General features: G+C 47.0%; 1 protein-coding gene across 1 annotated transcript in view; it reads left to right on the top strand.

Annotated features, from left to right (window-relative positions):
• ITPR2 (inositol 1,4,5-trisphosphate receptor type 2) overlaps positions 1–17,001 on the top strand; it is a 320,928-nt gene that overhangs the window by 240,233 nt on the left and 63,694 nt on the right. The window contains exons 45-48 of the mRNA XM_060257486.1: positions 4,870–4,989; positions 6,333–6,440; positions 12,286–12,478; positions 15,956–16,081. Of these exons, the coding sequence (XP_060113469.1) occupies positions 4,870–4,989; positions 6,333–6,440; positions 12,286–12,478; positions 15,956–16,081 (547 nt within the window). The remainder of the gene's footprint in view (positions 1–4,869; positions 4,990–6,332; positions 6,441–12,285; positions 12,479–15,955; positions 16,082–17,001) is intronic.

Here is a 17,001-nt window from a genome sequence, read left to right as displayed (position 1 = left end):
GAGGCGGGGGCGTGTGCGGCGAGAGCGGAGGACCGCCAGCCCGTGTGAGGAAGCAACCCGGCTGGTCACGTCTGCAGTAGAGAGCACAGGGTCTGCTTGGATTTTAGACTCCGGGGCAACGAGCCATCTCTGCTGCGAGAAGGAGTTGTTGAAAAACGTTGACAGTCCTGAGCATAAGTATGTGAGATTGGCTGATGGGACCACTGCCAATTCTGTTTGCTCAGGCAATGTGGAATTTCCTGCACTGAAATGTATGTTGCAAAATGTGTTGTATGTACCCTCACTGCAGTCTAACCTGTTGAGTGTTAGCACACTGTTTGACCAGGGATACCAGGTGAGATTTGAGAAAACCTGCTGCAAAATCCTGGGAGGTGGGGGAAAGTTGCTTGTGACAGGAAAGAGGGAAGGTAAACTGTATGTGGTCCAGAGTGATTGTGCCCAGGTGGCTCAGGTGTCGAATGAGCCTGTGCACAATAATTGTATACATTTGCTCCATAGGAGACTTGGGCACTGCGGATTTAGGGCGTTAAAGAAAACCCTGGAGCTTGTGCCTAGTTTGAAAGTAAATCCTTGCAAATGTTACTTGGATTGCCAGGTCTGCAAGAAGACCAAAAGCAAGGCGTGTGCTGTTGCTAAAGAAAGCTCAAGGGAAAGCACACGAGCCCTGGAACTAGTCCATTTAGACGTTATTGGCCCATTGCCAAAGAGTCTGTCGGGGAGGAGATACTGCTTGGTGGCCACCGACGACCACACGAGGTACGCGTGGGTTTTCACCATGGTGCATAAGTCTGAGGTGTATAAGACATTCACCAAGTGGGTCAAAACAGTGGAGAGACAATTAGGGGTTAATCTCCTAGCTGTACAAACCGACAGAGGGGGGGAATTCTTATCTAACCAGATGAAACGTTGGCTGGAGAACAAGGGCATTGCCCACCGTCTGACGAACCCGGCAACGCCCCGAGAAAATGGGCATGGGGCTGTATTGCAGAATGTGATGTGTTGCATGTTAGAGGATGCACAACTGCCAATGACCTATTGGGCAGAAACCATACATGCAGCTGTTTTTTTGCAAAATACGGTTTGGTGTAATACTGTGAAAAATGTGCCTTACAGGTTACTGTTGAACAAGACCCCAGATTTGAGTTCTTTAAAAGTCTTTGGGTCACGGGCTCGGGTTGGCATCCACTCCACGAGTAGCGGGGAGGGGGATGTCCGGGCAGAGAGCCTAATTTTTCTGGGCTACAAGCCAAGGGCCAGGTGTTATCGTTTCTGCAATAGCAAATGCAAGATAACACTTAGTAAGAGTGCCCAGTTCAATGAAGAAAGCAGCTGGCCAAGGTTGCACTCCTTGCAGAAACAATTTGTCCTGCTGCCAAGTAGCGATAACGATGTTGGAGCGCAGCCCAGAACTCCAGCCCAGGAGGTGGCACCCAGTGGGGCTGGAGAAGGTGAGCCGAATGCTGGCACAGAGCCTGACGAGCAGAGTCAGGAGGCAGAGCCTCAAATGCAGGAACTGGAGGTAAAGTGTGAGAGTCAGGAGGTTCAACACCCAATTACAGGGGCAGAGCAACCAGCCCAGGAGGTGGGAACAGAGCAACCCGAAGAAGACAAAGCTGGTCCAAACACAGGGCCACGGGTGTCTGCCAGGTCCACCAAAGGCCAACGTCCCGCTAGGTACAAGTGTCCCTATGTCACTCTGACTGTCAATCCAGACCCACCCGGATTTGAGGAAATGTTAAAAGAAAAGGCTAAGAAATGGAAAGCCTGGGTGGCAGAGTGCGAGGCAAGGGAGAAGGAGGCTGAAGCCAAGCGTCTGAAAGAGCTGGCTGAACAGGAACACGATGATGTGTTTTACAATCATGATGAGTTCCTGAACGAATTCCGGAAAGGGTTCCGAGCTACGTAAATATGAACTGTAATGTTGCTGGTGGACATGTATGTAAACTGTGTGAAGTGTTTTGGTGCACTGGGTTTAAATAGATTAGGAGGTGTGTTGGAGCAAGAATCTACATAAACCCAGTCTGACAGCCACAGTATGACAGCTGGTGATCTAGCTGCCAGGCTAGGTCACAGTGACCTGATCAGCAGACCGGCTTGAGCCGGCAGAAGCCAAGTGATGCAATCTGCTGAGTCAGCACGGCCAGGATTGGCTGCTTGGACTATATATGATCTGTGTGTGCATCACACAGGTCTCTCCCTGTGAGATGGTGGTTAGGCGAAGCACTTTGTCCGTGGAGGTGATATTGTATAGACTGCACAAGAGAGCACTTGTTGTGTATATATGTTAATACACCTTTTGGCACTAGTTGCACGTGTCTGCCTGATTTTCTTTCCTGAAGCCCTGTGTCGGGCAAGTCATCTCCCTCACTCTGCTACTCCCGCTCCGACATGGCCATCACATTTAAAGGGACGGCACACCTTTTCAATGCCTTCCTTCCATAGGAAATCATGAAGGATAGGGGCACCTTCTTTTGGAGCTCATAGAATTGGACCCCCTGGTACAATCTTTTTGAAACTTGGGGGGTATTTTGGGGAGAGGCACTAGATGCTATACTGAAAATTTGGTGCCTCTACCCCAAACAACAGCCCCCCCCAGAGCCCCAGATACCCGCGGATCAATTCTCCATGATTTTCTATGGGAATAAATCTCCATAGGAAATTATAAAGTTCCCAGCAGACATTTCCCTCCCCTCCCCCGCTTTCTGACGACCCTGAAGCGGGGGGAGGGCCTCCAAACCGGGGAATCCCCTGCCCCCACCTGGGGATTGGCAACCCTATTGCTGGCCCTTGATGCCATCACAGAATACAATAAATGGAGCGTAGAAAAAGAGAGAGAAATGGACACCCACAAAAACAACAGTAATCCTATTTGGACATTTCTCTTCCACATAGAACAGTTAGTTGTCATCCTCATAACAGTTTTGTGAAGTTGTTACTATTTTTGCTATTGTGTGTATGGGGAACCAGTCCTGAGGCTGAGAGAGGCCTGCTTAAGGCTGCTGGAGGGAGCTCATGACCAAGGCACCCTGAGAGTTGGGACCTCCTTGTGTCATGGTTCTCCATCCCCAGGGCTGACACACCTGAATAGGACAGGTAGGCAGCCGCTTGGGGCACTACCTACCCTCTCCCTGTGAATGCCCTACCACCCCCAGTGCCACCTCCTTGCTGCCCACCTCGCAGGGAAGGGGCGCCAGGGGTGGCTCAGCAGTGGGTGCACTTGCAGGCGTTCAGAGCCAGGCTGTGAGCACCTCCAAGTGCATCCGCTGCTATGCCAACCCTGCTCAGCCTTCCCCAGGTCTGTGCTTGGAAGCACCAGATGCTGGACGCACAGATGCAGGGAAGGCTGAGCTGAGTCAGCACAGCAATGTGTGCACTGCAGCCCTGCTCAGCCTCCCCCGGGACTCACCAACCAGCATCTGGTGCATCTGGTGGAAGCACAGACCTGGGAAGGCTGAGCAGGTATGGCATGGCGGTGGGTTCACTCAGAAATGCTGAGTGCCTTGGTGCCTACTGCCGCCACACTCGCCTTTGCCCTTGCCACCACAGGGGGAGGGGGGCTGGAGGCCTAGGGCTCCAGAAATCCTGGCCCTGGGCCTGTCCATCCCTTGCAACTTACTCCTAGACACTGCCACAGAACTCTTTTCTGCTTGTTGAAAATGAGTTGCTGTGTGTTAACGGAACCCAAAACAGAATTTGGTGCACATTCATCCCACCCAAACTCTCTCTTTGTCATGTTTCAGCTCATAGCATCATCTTCTAAAACATGTTATTTGATTCTTTCAAGGAAAGACCAAATAAATATCTTGGCTAAACAGTATCATTACTTAGGGAAAGGAAGTTTACTTGACTTTTACAAATTATTTATATACCTTGAAGCAAGTTGTTTGATGCCCTTACTTACTTTAACACCTAGGAGAGCCAGTTTGGTGTAGTGGTTAAGTGCGTGGACTCTTATCTAGGAGAACCCGGTTTGATTCCCCACTCCTCCACTTGCCTTGAGTCAGCCATAGCTCTGGTAGAGGTTGTCCTTGAAAGGGCAGCTGTTGTGAGAGCCCTCTCCAGCCCCACCCACCTCACAGGGTGTCTGTTGTGGGGGAGGAAGGGAAAGGAGATTGTGAGCCGCTCTGAGACTCTTCGGAGTGGAGGGCGGGATATAAATCCAATATCTTCATCTACCTCACAGAGTGTCTTTTGTGGGGGAGGAAGGTAAAGGAGATTGTGAGCCGCTCTGAGACTCTTCGGAGTGGAGGGCGGGATATAAATCCAATATCTCCATCTACCTCACAGGGTGTCTGTTGTGGGGGAGGAAGGTAAAGGAGATTGTGAGCTGCTCTGAGACTCTTCGGAGTGGAGGGCGGGATATAAATCCAATATCTCCATCTACCTCACAGGGTGTCTGTTGTGGGGGAGGAAGGTAAAGGAGATTGTGAGCCGCTCTGAGACTCTTCAGAGTGGAGGGTGGGATATAAATCCAATATCTTCATCTACCTCACAGGGTGTCTGTTGTGGGGGAGGAAGGTAAAGGAGATTGTGAGCTGCTCTGAGACTCTTCGGAGTGGAGGGCGGGATATAAATCCAATATCTTCTTCTTCTTCTACTTTATGAGTGACTTAGAAAAGAGGAATTGTACTGTCTTCTTTTTTTTCCCCATTTACTGCTTGATTTTGCTAATAATAATTTGCTGGTTATGTTTCTGAATTTTCAGATAGATTTTTTTTAAAAAAAACAAAAACCATATTTATACGGTTATTTTTATTTGGAAAATTGATTTTGTGTGCTCAGTGGCCTCCTGCCCCAGGATGATCTGACTATGTAGAGTTAGCCTGTGTATAGCTCATAATGCATTATCGGATACTGTTTGTTTTAAAGGTAGATGTAATGAAGAATGCATACAATCAGGGTCTGGAGAGTGGCCATGAGGAAGAGAGTGGAGATGATGGTATTTCACCAAAAGATGTTGGACATAATATATATATCTTAGCACATCAGGTATGCTATTTTCTTATGCTAGGAGTATGTCGGCTAATAACTTAGAACTGGACGTTTTGCTGGAAAGTATGCTTAAGGCCACTGGAAGGGAGTTCATGATCAAGGCACCCTGAGAGTTGGGACCTCCTTGTGTCATGGTTCTCCACCATCTGACACATCTGGATAGGACAGGTAGGCAGCCGCCTGGAGCACTACCTACCCTCCCCCTGGTCCAATCTTTTTGAAACTTGGGGGGGGGGGTATTTTGGGGAGAGGCACTAGATGCTATACTGAAAATTTGGTGCCTCTACCCCAAAACACAGCCCCCCCAGAGCCCCAGATACCTGCAGATCGATTATCCATGATTTTCTATGGGAATAAATCTCCATAGGGAACAACAGAGTTCCCAGCAGACATTTCCTTCCTTTCCCCCCACTTTCTGACTACCCTGAAGCGGGGGGAGGGCCTCCAAACCGGGGGATCACCTGCCCCCACCTGGGGATTGGCAACCCTAAGTATACAGTAGATACAAAATGTAACTACAGATTGCCTTTTCTCCAGGGGAGCTGGAGATCACTTGTAAACACGGGAGATCCCCAGGTCCCACCTGGAGGCTGGCAACCCTAAATACAATGTAAATTTTAGTTGCATTTCAGTAATAATACTGGGACTTCTGTTATATTTTCAAGCTACTAAAAGGTCATTAACATTTTTAACATATTGTCTAATGGTTAAGAGGGCCCACTTGCCATCGGGCAAGCTGACACCCTGCCCAGTCCACTACTGCACACAGGTCCCCTTTTTGTACCCTGTCTGTGTTAATATGGAATTTATAGTCTTCTGTATATATATGTAAGGAAGGTAAAGGAGATTGTGAGCCGCTCTGAGACTCTTCGGAGTGGAGGGCGGGATATAAATCCAATATCTTCATCTACCTCACAGGGTGTCTGTTGTGGGGGAGGAAGGTAAAGGAGATTGTGAGCCGCTCTGAGACTCTTCGGAGTGGAGGGCGGGATATAAATCCAATATCTTCTTCTAATATATATATATATATATATATATATATATATATATATATATATATATATATATTGCTTGGTGAAAACCCTAAATAGGGATGACACGCCATATGGATTTTTCTGCTGACATTACATGAAGACCCTTCCACTCCACATCACATTCCTGTGCTGCCCACAGACTGGCTGAATAATGGCTTATTGGGGTGCTATGAACTGGGTGTTTTGAATGGAAATAGGCCTTATGGTGTGGAGCCTGGTGTATGCATGTGTTGAGTAGAAGCAGGGTGATGTGAAAACTCGATGGGAGGGAATGAATCAAATAGTTTTCTTCCTTTCTCCTTCTAGTTGTCTCGTCACAATAAAACGTTGCAGCAGATGTTGAAGCCTGGGTCTGATTCAGAAGAAGGAGAGGAAGCCTTGAAGTACTATGCCAATCACACAGCCCAGATTGAGGTAAAGGATTGCCAGCAGAATAGAAAACAGTTCTTTATCAAACCACTGTGCTCTCTGCTATGTGTGTGTCTGAGTGAAGCTCTGTCAGCCCACTTCAAATTCATGGTGAGCCTATGAATTACTGACCTTCAACATTTTCTATTATTAACAGCCCTACTCAGCTTTTGCAAGCCGAGAGCCGTGGCTTCCTTGATCGACTCATTCCAACTCATGTTGGGTCTTCCTCTTTTCCGGCTGCCTTCAACTTTTCCTAGGATTATTGTCTTTTTCAGTGTCTTCTCATAATGTGACCAAAGTACAATAGTGTCAGTTTCATCATTTTAGCTTCTAGGGAGAATTCAGACTGGATTTGATCTAGAACCCACATTTTTCCTGCTACATACAAATACCTTTTCATCTTCTTTAAAAAGTATTGATTCTTTGTGCCCATATACTTAATATTGTATCAGTCACCTCTTCCTGATAACTTATGAGAGATTGGGACACAGCACACTATGTTTATTTATTTATATTTATTTATATTAAGATTTATACCCCGCCCTTCTCACCTAGGTGTCTCAGGGCGGCTTACAACACAGTAATTAAAACAATTTCAGTTTAAACAATTAAAATACCATTAAACCATAATTTAGTAAAAACAAGATAGAATAAAAACCGGCGGCCTATAGATACATTTTTTCATCCAGGATATTTTACATTGTCAGTTAATATCATAGGCCTGCCGGAAGAGGACTGTCTTACAGGCCCTGCGGAATTGCCCTAGATCCCGCAGGGCCCGCACCTCCTCCGGCAGCTGGTTCCACCAATAAGGTGCCGTTATTGAGTAGGCCCGATCCCTGGTGGATTTTAGGCGGGCCTCCTTTGGCCCGGGGACTACCAACAGGTTTTGTGAACCTGAACGTAGTACTCTCTGGGGAACATGTGGGAAGAGACGGTCCCTAAGGTAGGCAGGTCCTAGGCCATATAGGGCTTTAAAGGTCATAACCAACACCTTGTACCGGACTCGGAATATTACTGGCAGCCAGTGCAGACCCTGGAGCCCCGGTCGAATGTGCTCCCATCTTGGGAGCCCTAATAACAGCCGGGCAGCAGCGTTCTGCACCAACTGCAGTTTCCGGGTTCGGCACAGGGGTAGCCCCATGTAGAGGGCATTACAGTAGTCCAGCCTCGAGGTGACCGTAGCATGAATCACTGTTGCCAGGTCGTCACGTTCCAGGAAGGGGGCCAACTGCCTCGCCCGCCTAAGATGAAAAAAAGCGGACTTGGCAGTGGCTGCTATCTGAGCCTCCATCGTCAATGAAGGCTCCAACAGCACCCCCAGGCTCTTAACCCTGCCCGACGCTGTTAATGGAGCGCCGTCAAAAACTGGCAGGGGGAGTTCCCTTCCCGGGCCGCAGCGACCTAAGCAAAGGACCTCTGTCTTCGCCGGGTTCAGCTTCAGCCCACTCAGCCTAAGCCACCTAGCCACTGCCTGTAACGCCCGGTCCAGATTTTCTGGGGCGCAGGCGGGCCGGCCGTCCATAAGCAGATAGAGCTGGGTGTCATCAGCATATTGATGGCAACCCAGCCCATACCCTCGGGCCATCTGGGCAAGGGGGCGCATATAGATGTTAAATAACATCGGGGAAAGCACTGCCCCTTGAGGCACCCCACACTCAAGCGTGTGTCTCCGGGACAGTTCCTCCCCAATCGCCACCCTTTGTCCCCGACCGTCAAGGAAAGAGGAAAGCCATTGCAAGGCCAACCCCTGAATCCCTGCGTCGGCAAGGCGGCACGCCAGGAGCCGATGGTCGACCATATCGAACGCTGCCGATAGGTCCAACAACATCAGCACCGCCGAGCCGCCTTGATCCAGATGTCGCCGAAGGTCATCCACCAGGGCGACCAGCACCGCCTCCGTCCCGTGGCCCGGGCGAAAACCAGACTGGTAGGGGTCAAGGACAGAAGCGTCCTCCAGGAAGCTCTGTAGCTGCAACGCCGCTGCCCTCTCTATAAGTTTGCCCAAAAAGGGCAAATTCGATACCGGCCGGTAGTGTGCCAATTCGGTCGGATCTAACGTTGTTTTCTTCAAAAGGGGACGGACCACCGCCTCTTTGAGCGCCGATGGAAAATGTCCCTCCAATAGGGATCTATTTATGATATCCCGTATAGGATATCTTAGCTCCCTCTGGCAGGTCTTAATAAGCCAGGAGGGGCATGGGTCCAATTTACAAGTTGTTGGGCGTGCAGATAGGAGGATCCTGTCAACTTCTTCCAGGCTGAGCGCGCCGAAGCCGTCCAGGACACAGTCCGAAGACAGGCACGGAGCCTCAGGTTCGCTAACTGTATCTAATGTGGCAGGGAAGTCGGAACGGAGCGATGCGATTTTATCCGCAAAAAAATTCGCAAAAGCCTCACAGCCAATTTCCAATTCATTAAAATTTGGTCTGCCCTGTGGCAGCGTTGTAAGAGTCCGAATTGTATTGAACAGTTGTGCCGGGCGCGAAGTTGCGGACGCAATCTCTGCCGCAAAGTAAGTTTTCTTTGCGGCCTTGACTGCCACCTCATAGGACTTCATAACCTCTCTATAAGATGTTCGAGTCGCTTCATCTCGGGTACGCCGCCATTGCCTCTCTAGTCGTCTGAGTCCTCGTTTCAACTGCCGCAACCCCTGGTTATACCAGGGTGTCGGCCTTGAACGAGGGCGCAGAGGACGCCTAGGCGCGATCTCATCGATGGCCCCGGTGAGCCTATTATTCCAAGACTCCACCAGGTCATCGAGGGAATCGCCAGGGGGCCAGGGATCCCGCAGGGCCGTCAGGAACCGTTCCGGGTCCATCAGGCTCCGCGGGCGAGCTAAAATAAGCTCGCCGCCCAAACGGGGTTGGGGTGGGACGTCCACACGAGCCTTGAGGGCATAGTGATCCGACCATGGCACTGCTATAGAAGCAAGATCGTTCACTAAAACTCCCGACGCGAAGATCAAGTCTAACATGTGACCGGCCTGGTGAGTGGGTGTCGTAACTATTTGGGAGAGTCCTAGTGTCGCCATGGAAGACACTAGGTCCATCGCCTGATTGGAGGTCACGTCATCGGCATGAACATTGAAGTCACCCAGGATCAGAAGCCTCGGGTGCTCCAATGCCCATCCTGCTGCGGCCTCCATCAGTGATAATAAGGCGCTGGCCGGTGCGTTAGGCGGTCGGTACACCAGCCAGATCGCCAACCCCTCCCCAACATCCCACGCCAGGCCGGCACACTCAATGCCCTTGATCTCCGGAGTCGGGAGGGCCCGGAAGGAGTAAGCCTCTCGAATGAACAGGGCCACCCCTCCCCCCCGCCCGCTAGTCCGCGACTGGTGAAAGACCGAGTATCCCGGGGGCGCCATCTGGGAGAGAGCTACGGTCTCTCCATCGCGAACCCAGGTCTCGGTCACGCATGCCAGGTCCATATCCTGCTCAAGCAGGAATTCCCGGAGGATGGAGGTCTTATTATTAATGGACCTGGCATTACATAACACCAGTGACGGAGGCGAGTAATTTCGCCTTGCCCCGCTACCTGTCACCATCGGGATGGGACACAGGCTGGAAGGTGGTCGAGCACTATCTTGTCTCGATCTCCTTCCCCTCCATTTCTGCCTGTTCCCACCGTCATACCTTCCCCTCCCCAGGAGTACCGGAATCCCCAGGCCAATCATCTCTCACTGGTGCCACCAACCCTCCACAGACAGATGTTCAGATTTGTCTCTTCTCAGCCGTCCCACCTCCGATTGGCCTATCAATAAATACCCACTAATATCTAATGGTTACTTAATCTAATAGTTATTTAATCTACCCCCACCCCACCAATCCAATTCACCAGCTAACAATAATACTTTATAATTCCAATTGGCTTCTTAATTAAACTCTACAGTTATTTTCTCCTTCTCTCCAATTAATTTGCCATAAATAATTCCATTAAATTAGCTAGTCAATAACCAATTTTAAATAACCACTAATCAATCCAGTCTTAACAGTTTAAATAACCAATAAATTACATCAATCTTAATAATTTGGGAGATAGGATCCAGTAGGTAGGAAGGGACAGTTTGTACCAGCTAAAGTGCCGGGGGCAATAAAGTGCAATGATCTTAATAGTCTTTTGGCTAAAGTGCTGCTGTTTCAATCCAGATGTTTTTAAGGTGCTGGTGACGAAGGAGTGCAATGATCTTAATTTAAAGTGCAGTAGTGTCTTGTAAAGTGCAGGGCCTTTGGAGTACAATGGTCTTCATTGAAAGTGCGGTAGTGTCTTATAAAGTGCAGATGACTTGGTCCGAGTCTTGGGCGCTGATCTCACATGAGGGTCAGCACGCCACCCAATAGGCCCGGAGACCTTCAGTCCTGACGATGGAAGGAGGGAGGGAGGGAAGGGGGGGGAAGAAAACCAGGGCCGTCGTCCCGCCTCGGTACCTCGCCCAGTCCCGCAGTTCTTCTCGCCGTCGCCGCTACCTCTAGCCTCTCGACGGCGTCCTCTCCTTCTCCCTCCTTTTTATTTCTATCCCGCCCTCCCCACCTCGGCAGGCTCAGGGCGGCTAACAACATTTTATAAAAACATACACTGGTTAAAAAGCCTTTAAATTTAACAATATAAAACAGTAAACACTAACTTAACAGCATTAAAACAATCTAGTAAGTACAATTATTCAGCGGTATAGGTCTTCAAACCGCATTGGCGGATCCTTAATTGCCGATCTTCTTAGCAGTCCAGGTGTGCAAGCTTAAAAAGGGCGGTCTTGCAGGCCCTGCGGAACTGATCAAGGTTCCGCAGGGCCCAGCCACCAACAAAGTCAAAACATTGGACAGAAGTGTTGCCTAATGGGTGTGATTGCAGTAGGACATGCAGAAGGGGGAAAAAAACCTCTACACAGTTAGCATAAAATGCAGAATTATAGAATCATAGGATCACAGAGTTGGAAGGAACCCCCAGGGTCATCTAGTCAACCCCCCCTGTACAAAGCAGGAACTTCACAAATACCTCCCCCCTAAGTTCACAGGATCAGCATTGCTGTCAGATGGCCATCTAGCCTCTGTTTAAAAATCACCAAGGAAGGAAAACCTACTACCTCCTGAGGAAGCCTGTTCCACTGAGGAACTGCTCTAACCATCAGGAAGTTCTTCCTAGTATTCTTGAAGATGCGGACAATATTTGCCTGCCTCCGATCTTCTGACACCTCTTCTCCAAAAATACTCAAAAATAATGAATAGAGGCTCAGAAATTACATCCACAAATTCTTTTAGTACCCTTGGATGCAGTTCATCTGGCCCCAAGGACTTACATTCATTTAAAGAAACTAGGTGTTCATGTACTACCCTTAGGCTGCAACTTTCTTCCCTCGTCGTATGTTCTGTTTTTGCCATGTTGAGCACTGTTTCCCTCAGAAGAGAAGACTGAGGAAAAGTTGGAATAGAGCAGTTCATCACCTGTTACAATGCACTTTCCTGTCGTTGCAAGGGGCCTAGCATGTCTTTGCTCTTTTTCTTTCTTTGTATATAAAAAAAGGGACGGTGGCTCAGTGGTAGAGCATCTGCTTGGGAAGCAGAAGGTCCCAGGTTCAGTCCCTGGCATCTCCAAAAAAGGGTCCAGGCAAGCAGGTGTGAAAAACCTCAGCTGGAGACCCTGGAGAGCCGCTGCCAGTCTGAGAAAACAATACTGACTTTGATGGACCAAAGGTCTGATTCAGTATAAGGCAGCTTCATATGTTCAAATAACCTTTAACCTTTAATTTAACTATCTCTTTCGTCTTGCTTGACACTTTTCTCCTTCTCTTCTATAGGTAAGTTTATATTCAAATCTTGTCTGCTTTTGAGTGATAAATGTGTATTTGCAGATTGTCCGTCACGATAGAAATATGGAACAAATTGTCTTCCCTGTGCCGAACATCTGTGAATTCCTTACTCACGAATCCAAGTATCGGGTATTCAATACTACTGAGAGAGACGACCAAGGAAGCAAAGTGAATGACTTTTTCCTGCAAACAGAGGACCTGCATAATGAAATGAAATGGCAGAAGAAAATCAGGAGTAAGTTGAATTTAGAAACTTAGGGCGTTTTCGCACTGACCTTACTCAGGAGCGACGTTCCTCTTCACCGCGCAGTGTCTGCGCGGATTTCGCACTAATTGCTCCGCAGAACCTGGAAGAGCCGCAAAGTCCCGCGGCTTTTGCATCGCAAATGTAAACTGGCCAAAAACCAGTTTATATTTGCGACGCAAAAGCCGCGGGACTTTGTGGCTCTTCCGGGTTCTGCGGAGCAATTAGTGCGAAATCCGCACAGACGCTGCACAGTGAAGAGGGACGTCGCTCCCGATTAAGGTCAGTGCGAAAATGCTTTTAGTCTGCTTAAATGCTCTTATTGCATCTGTAACAGCTCTATTCACAGCTCTCTTTGGAGAATGGGGCCTTAATAGTCTGGCCTTAAAGCTCACAAGGGCAGGCCTGGTCTTCACATGCTGCAGAACAGGGGTGGCCAACGGTAGCTCTCCAGATGTTTTTGCCTACAACTCCCATCAGCCCCAGCCATTGGCCATGCTGGCTGGGGCTGATGGGAGTTGTAGGCAGAAAATTTCTGGAGAGCTACCGTTGGCCACCCCTGCTGTAGAATATTGTGGTAGAGTGGAATGGAAGCCCTACAGAGGGAGGTGAGCATATTAAAAACAGTAGTATGCATTTTGAAAGTTAGTGCATTAGAAAGCCAGAGAGGTTCCTGTTGGGAGATTTTGTGGAGGAAATTCTTTAAATTTTCCCAGACAGTTCAATGGACCACTGGATCACAAAAAGAAATTGAAAGATCTTTAGTATTGAAAAGTATATATTTTATTTCTGAAGGGATAGGGACACTGGGATGAAAATAATAACACTATAGACTATATCCTTACTCTATCACTAACAAACTTGGTACTCATAAGAACATAAGAGAAGCCATGTTGGATCAGGCCAACGGCCCATCAAGTCCAACACTCTGTGTCACACAGTGGCCAAAAATTTTATATACACACATACACTGTGGCTAATAGCCACTGATGGACCTGTGCTCCATATTTTTATCTAAACCCCTCTTGAAGGTGGCTATACTTGTGGCCGCCACCACCTCCTGTGGCAGTGAATTCCACATGTTAATCACCCTTTGGGTGAAGAAGTACTTCCTTTTATCCGTTTTAACCTTTCTGCTCAGCAATTTCATCGAATGCCCACGAGTTCTTGTGTTGTGAGAAAGGGAGAAAAGTACTTCTTTCTCTACCTTCTCCATCCCATGCATTATCTTGTCAACCTCTATCATGTCACCCCGCAGTCAGTCAGCTCTCCCCAGATCCAAAAACTGCCAACTGCTCTTCTTTAACTCTCGTTTTTCAACCTTCTGCTTAACATTCCATCAGCTCTCATCTCATTGGCAGTGAGCCAGATATCCCTTCCTGAGTCAGCTAAACAATATAAACTGGTAAGCATATTTAACCCTATAATGACTGAACTTAGACATTGCCTAGACATGCAGTATAAATACTCAGAATTCCAACAGTTCCAACTTGTGTCCTGTTAGCTTCTCCTCCCAAACACATTCTTTTGTATATGTCAGGATGCATTAAAACTAATTTATCCCTTGCAGTCTGAAGAAGTGCATACAGTCCATTCTGCATCTGGAGAACTTCCTCATTCCTTGCCATACCCTCATTTAGTGGCATGTGAGGATTGGGTGAAAGCCTGCTTACAGTGCCCTTTGTCACCCTGGTGTGGGGGAAAACTGATGTGCTTTATCTTGTATTTGCAGTGCTTTTTTGTGTGTGTGCAAGCTAGGCAGCTCCACCTGGGTTGGCTAGGGTTCTGGCAGAAGAAGGCAGTCATGTGTAGCAGAGCTGAGCTGGAGCCTGGCTTGCTGGCTGGGCATGCAGGGCTGAGCCATGCTGCGACGGTGCCCTCCTGAAGCCCGGCTTGCTGGCCAGGCATGCGGGGCTGAGCCGTGCTGTGGCAGCAGCCTCCTAGAGCCCATCTTGCTGGCCGAGCTTGTAGGGCTGAGCTGTGCTGCGGTAGCGACCTTCTGGAGCCTTGTTTTTGTGTGTGCGGATTTGTAAACAAACTGAAAAGAGCAACTCTTTGTTTCTACAGCCCCTTATCAACCACACTGAGTTGATACTTAGCCATCCAAAAATCTTTTCTCTTCTAGTTTTTTTTTATCCTTTATACAATTTTTCAAGTTCCTTTTCTATGCCTACTGCTCTGTTTTTTTTTTATTTTCTGAATGATGGTATCCATCAATGAGGAATACGCTGTAGAAAATTTATAGCTAATCTAAATATACATTTATTACAATAATTGTAAGGGATTACTCCAAATGTTCAAAAGAGTCCACACAAAGGACTCCTAAGAGCTTCAATGAACATTCCAAAGGAGTCCATGGCAAAGACTCATTAAATAAATATTCCTTAAATGAGTCATATGATGAGTCATATATCTTCAGATGTTTTAAATTGAGACTGTGGGAGTTGGAGGAAAAGAAACTACAGCCAACAGACCCTTATATTTGCTCCCCAGCTTCCTTAGGTCTGAATGCTTTCTGCGGCGAAATGCCCCATTATCTATCAGACTTAACCATTCCATGTCATCGCAGGGCATTTATTTTGGCTAGACTAAATGCGTTTCCCTCCAAAGTTTTACAAGGGAGGTATCATCGAGTCCCTTTAGGCGACAAACTCTGTTCCTGTGGAGCGAAGATTCCCGACTCAATTCAGCATATATTGCTTGACTGTTCCTTTTATCATAATCTCCGTAAAGATGTATTTTGCAAGCTTTCCTTCTCCCCAGATCTGTCTATTCTGCCACCCTGTCATTATTTATTGAACGAGACTGAGTGGGAGGTTAGCGAGACTGTGGCAAAATTTTTGGCTGACATCCTTAAATTTAAATCTGATCATGTATGAATGCATTTGTAATCTTGGTTTCTTTTTGATTTTATCTCCAATGTTTAAATTTTTATATTCTGTGTATTTTTATTTGCAACTGTTATGCCATTAAAGGTTTGGTATGGTATAAATATTCTTGCAGGCGCAATTAATATGCAAAAGAGTTTTTGGCAAGGACTCATTCACTAAATTATCACACAGGCACTTCTTAATGATCCCACATGATCTGATTATGTTTCCTCACACTGAAGGCTTGAAAGCCAAATTCATTTTCAAAATACAGTCCTCAATCATTCCAATGATGTGTGAGGAAATCTAAAGGTCCATTCACAAAATGCCCATCCAGTTTGACCAGTGTACCATGTTTCGTTGCCTTTTTCAAGACTGATGGCTTTAAATGGAACCAATAACTCCTGTCTTTTCATGCAATGCACAAACTCATACAGATCCTCAGAGGATTTTAGTGGTTTACTAACTATTTAGGGTAGATATTTCTGAAGGCATCATGCTCATTGTCGCCCCCCCCCCCAAACAAAGCCATCACTTTTTGGTGAACTTAATTTTGGATGTCTTCTTAACCTATTGCTGTTCTTCCTTTCCTTTGTAGATAACCCAGCACTCTTTTGGTTCTCCCGACACATTTCCCTCTGGGGAAGTATTTCTTTCAATCTGGCAGTTTTTATTAATCTAGCTGTAGCACTTTTCTACCCCTTTGGAGATGATGGAGACGAAGGTAAGTGGTTTCATTTTTAAATTTCTAAAACTCAAAATAAATACTATACAACTGTGTCTTCATGCATCATATAGTTCCACTTCATAAAAATCAGAATCATTGCTGCTCTGAAAGGCAACTTGGTCTCTTACAAGACACTGCAGTGGCGAGAGCATTGGGCCTGAATTTATGAATACAGAAAATTCAAATCACTATTCAGTCAATGCTTTCTGAGTGACCTTTGGCAGGTCACTACTTTTCAGACCCTGACTCACAGGATTCTTGCCAGGATAAAATGAAATAACATATGCTCCCCTGCTTTTCTAAGAGAAGGGTGAGCTAAAAATATACATGTTAAAGATACGGGTTCCTATCCATGTTTTGCCATATGCTCACAGGTCTTGGGAAACCACTAACGCTCATCCTTGTTTCTCATAAGCAAAATGGGAGAATTACTGATCTACATTTGCAGCAGAGTAGTGATAATTTAAAGGGTTAGAGTAGAAAATTATAAAACCCATTGCCATATCAGTGACTTTAAATCAGGCATGTCCAACTTCGAAAAGGTCGTAATCTATTTTTTCTGTACAAAAGTGCTGGTGATCTACCACCATGAAAATTTAGTTTCAAATTAGTTTCGAATTAGATTTTAACCCACCAAAGTTGGGTTCCACCCTCCCCCCCCCCCTTTTACAATGCACCTTCTGTCATTTACTGGTAAGCAAAATAAGCAAGAACAAAACAGAGAGATGACGATTCAGAAAGAACTGCAAACAGTTTTTCTTAAATTTTTATTGTTATAACTTTTTTTAACTGTCTTAATAACTTTCTTTAACTTTTATTGAGTAATTTGTGTTAAATGTAGGTCAAGTATTGATCCAGGCTGATCTTGTGCAATCTTTAAAACTTCGCTCTTGCTAATTAGTGAGACGTCTGAGCCT

Source organism: Heteronotia binoei, chromosome 17 (genome assembly GCF_032191835.1).
Source record: "Heteronotia binoei isolate CCM8104 ecotype False Entrance Well chromosome 17, APGP_CSIRO_Hbin_v1, whole genome shotgun sequence".
Classification (NCBI taxonomy): Eukaryota; Metazoa; Chordata; class Lepidosauria; order Squamata; family Gekkonidae; genus Heteronotia; species Heteronotia binoei.
Note: the sequence above shows the minus strand (reverse complement) of the source record. Positions and strands in the feature narration are given on the sequence as shown.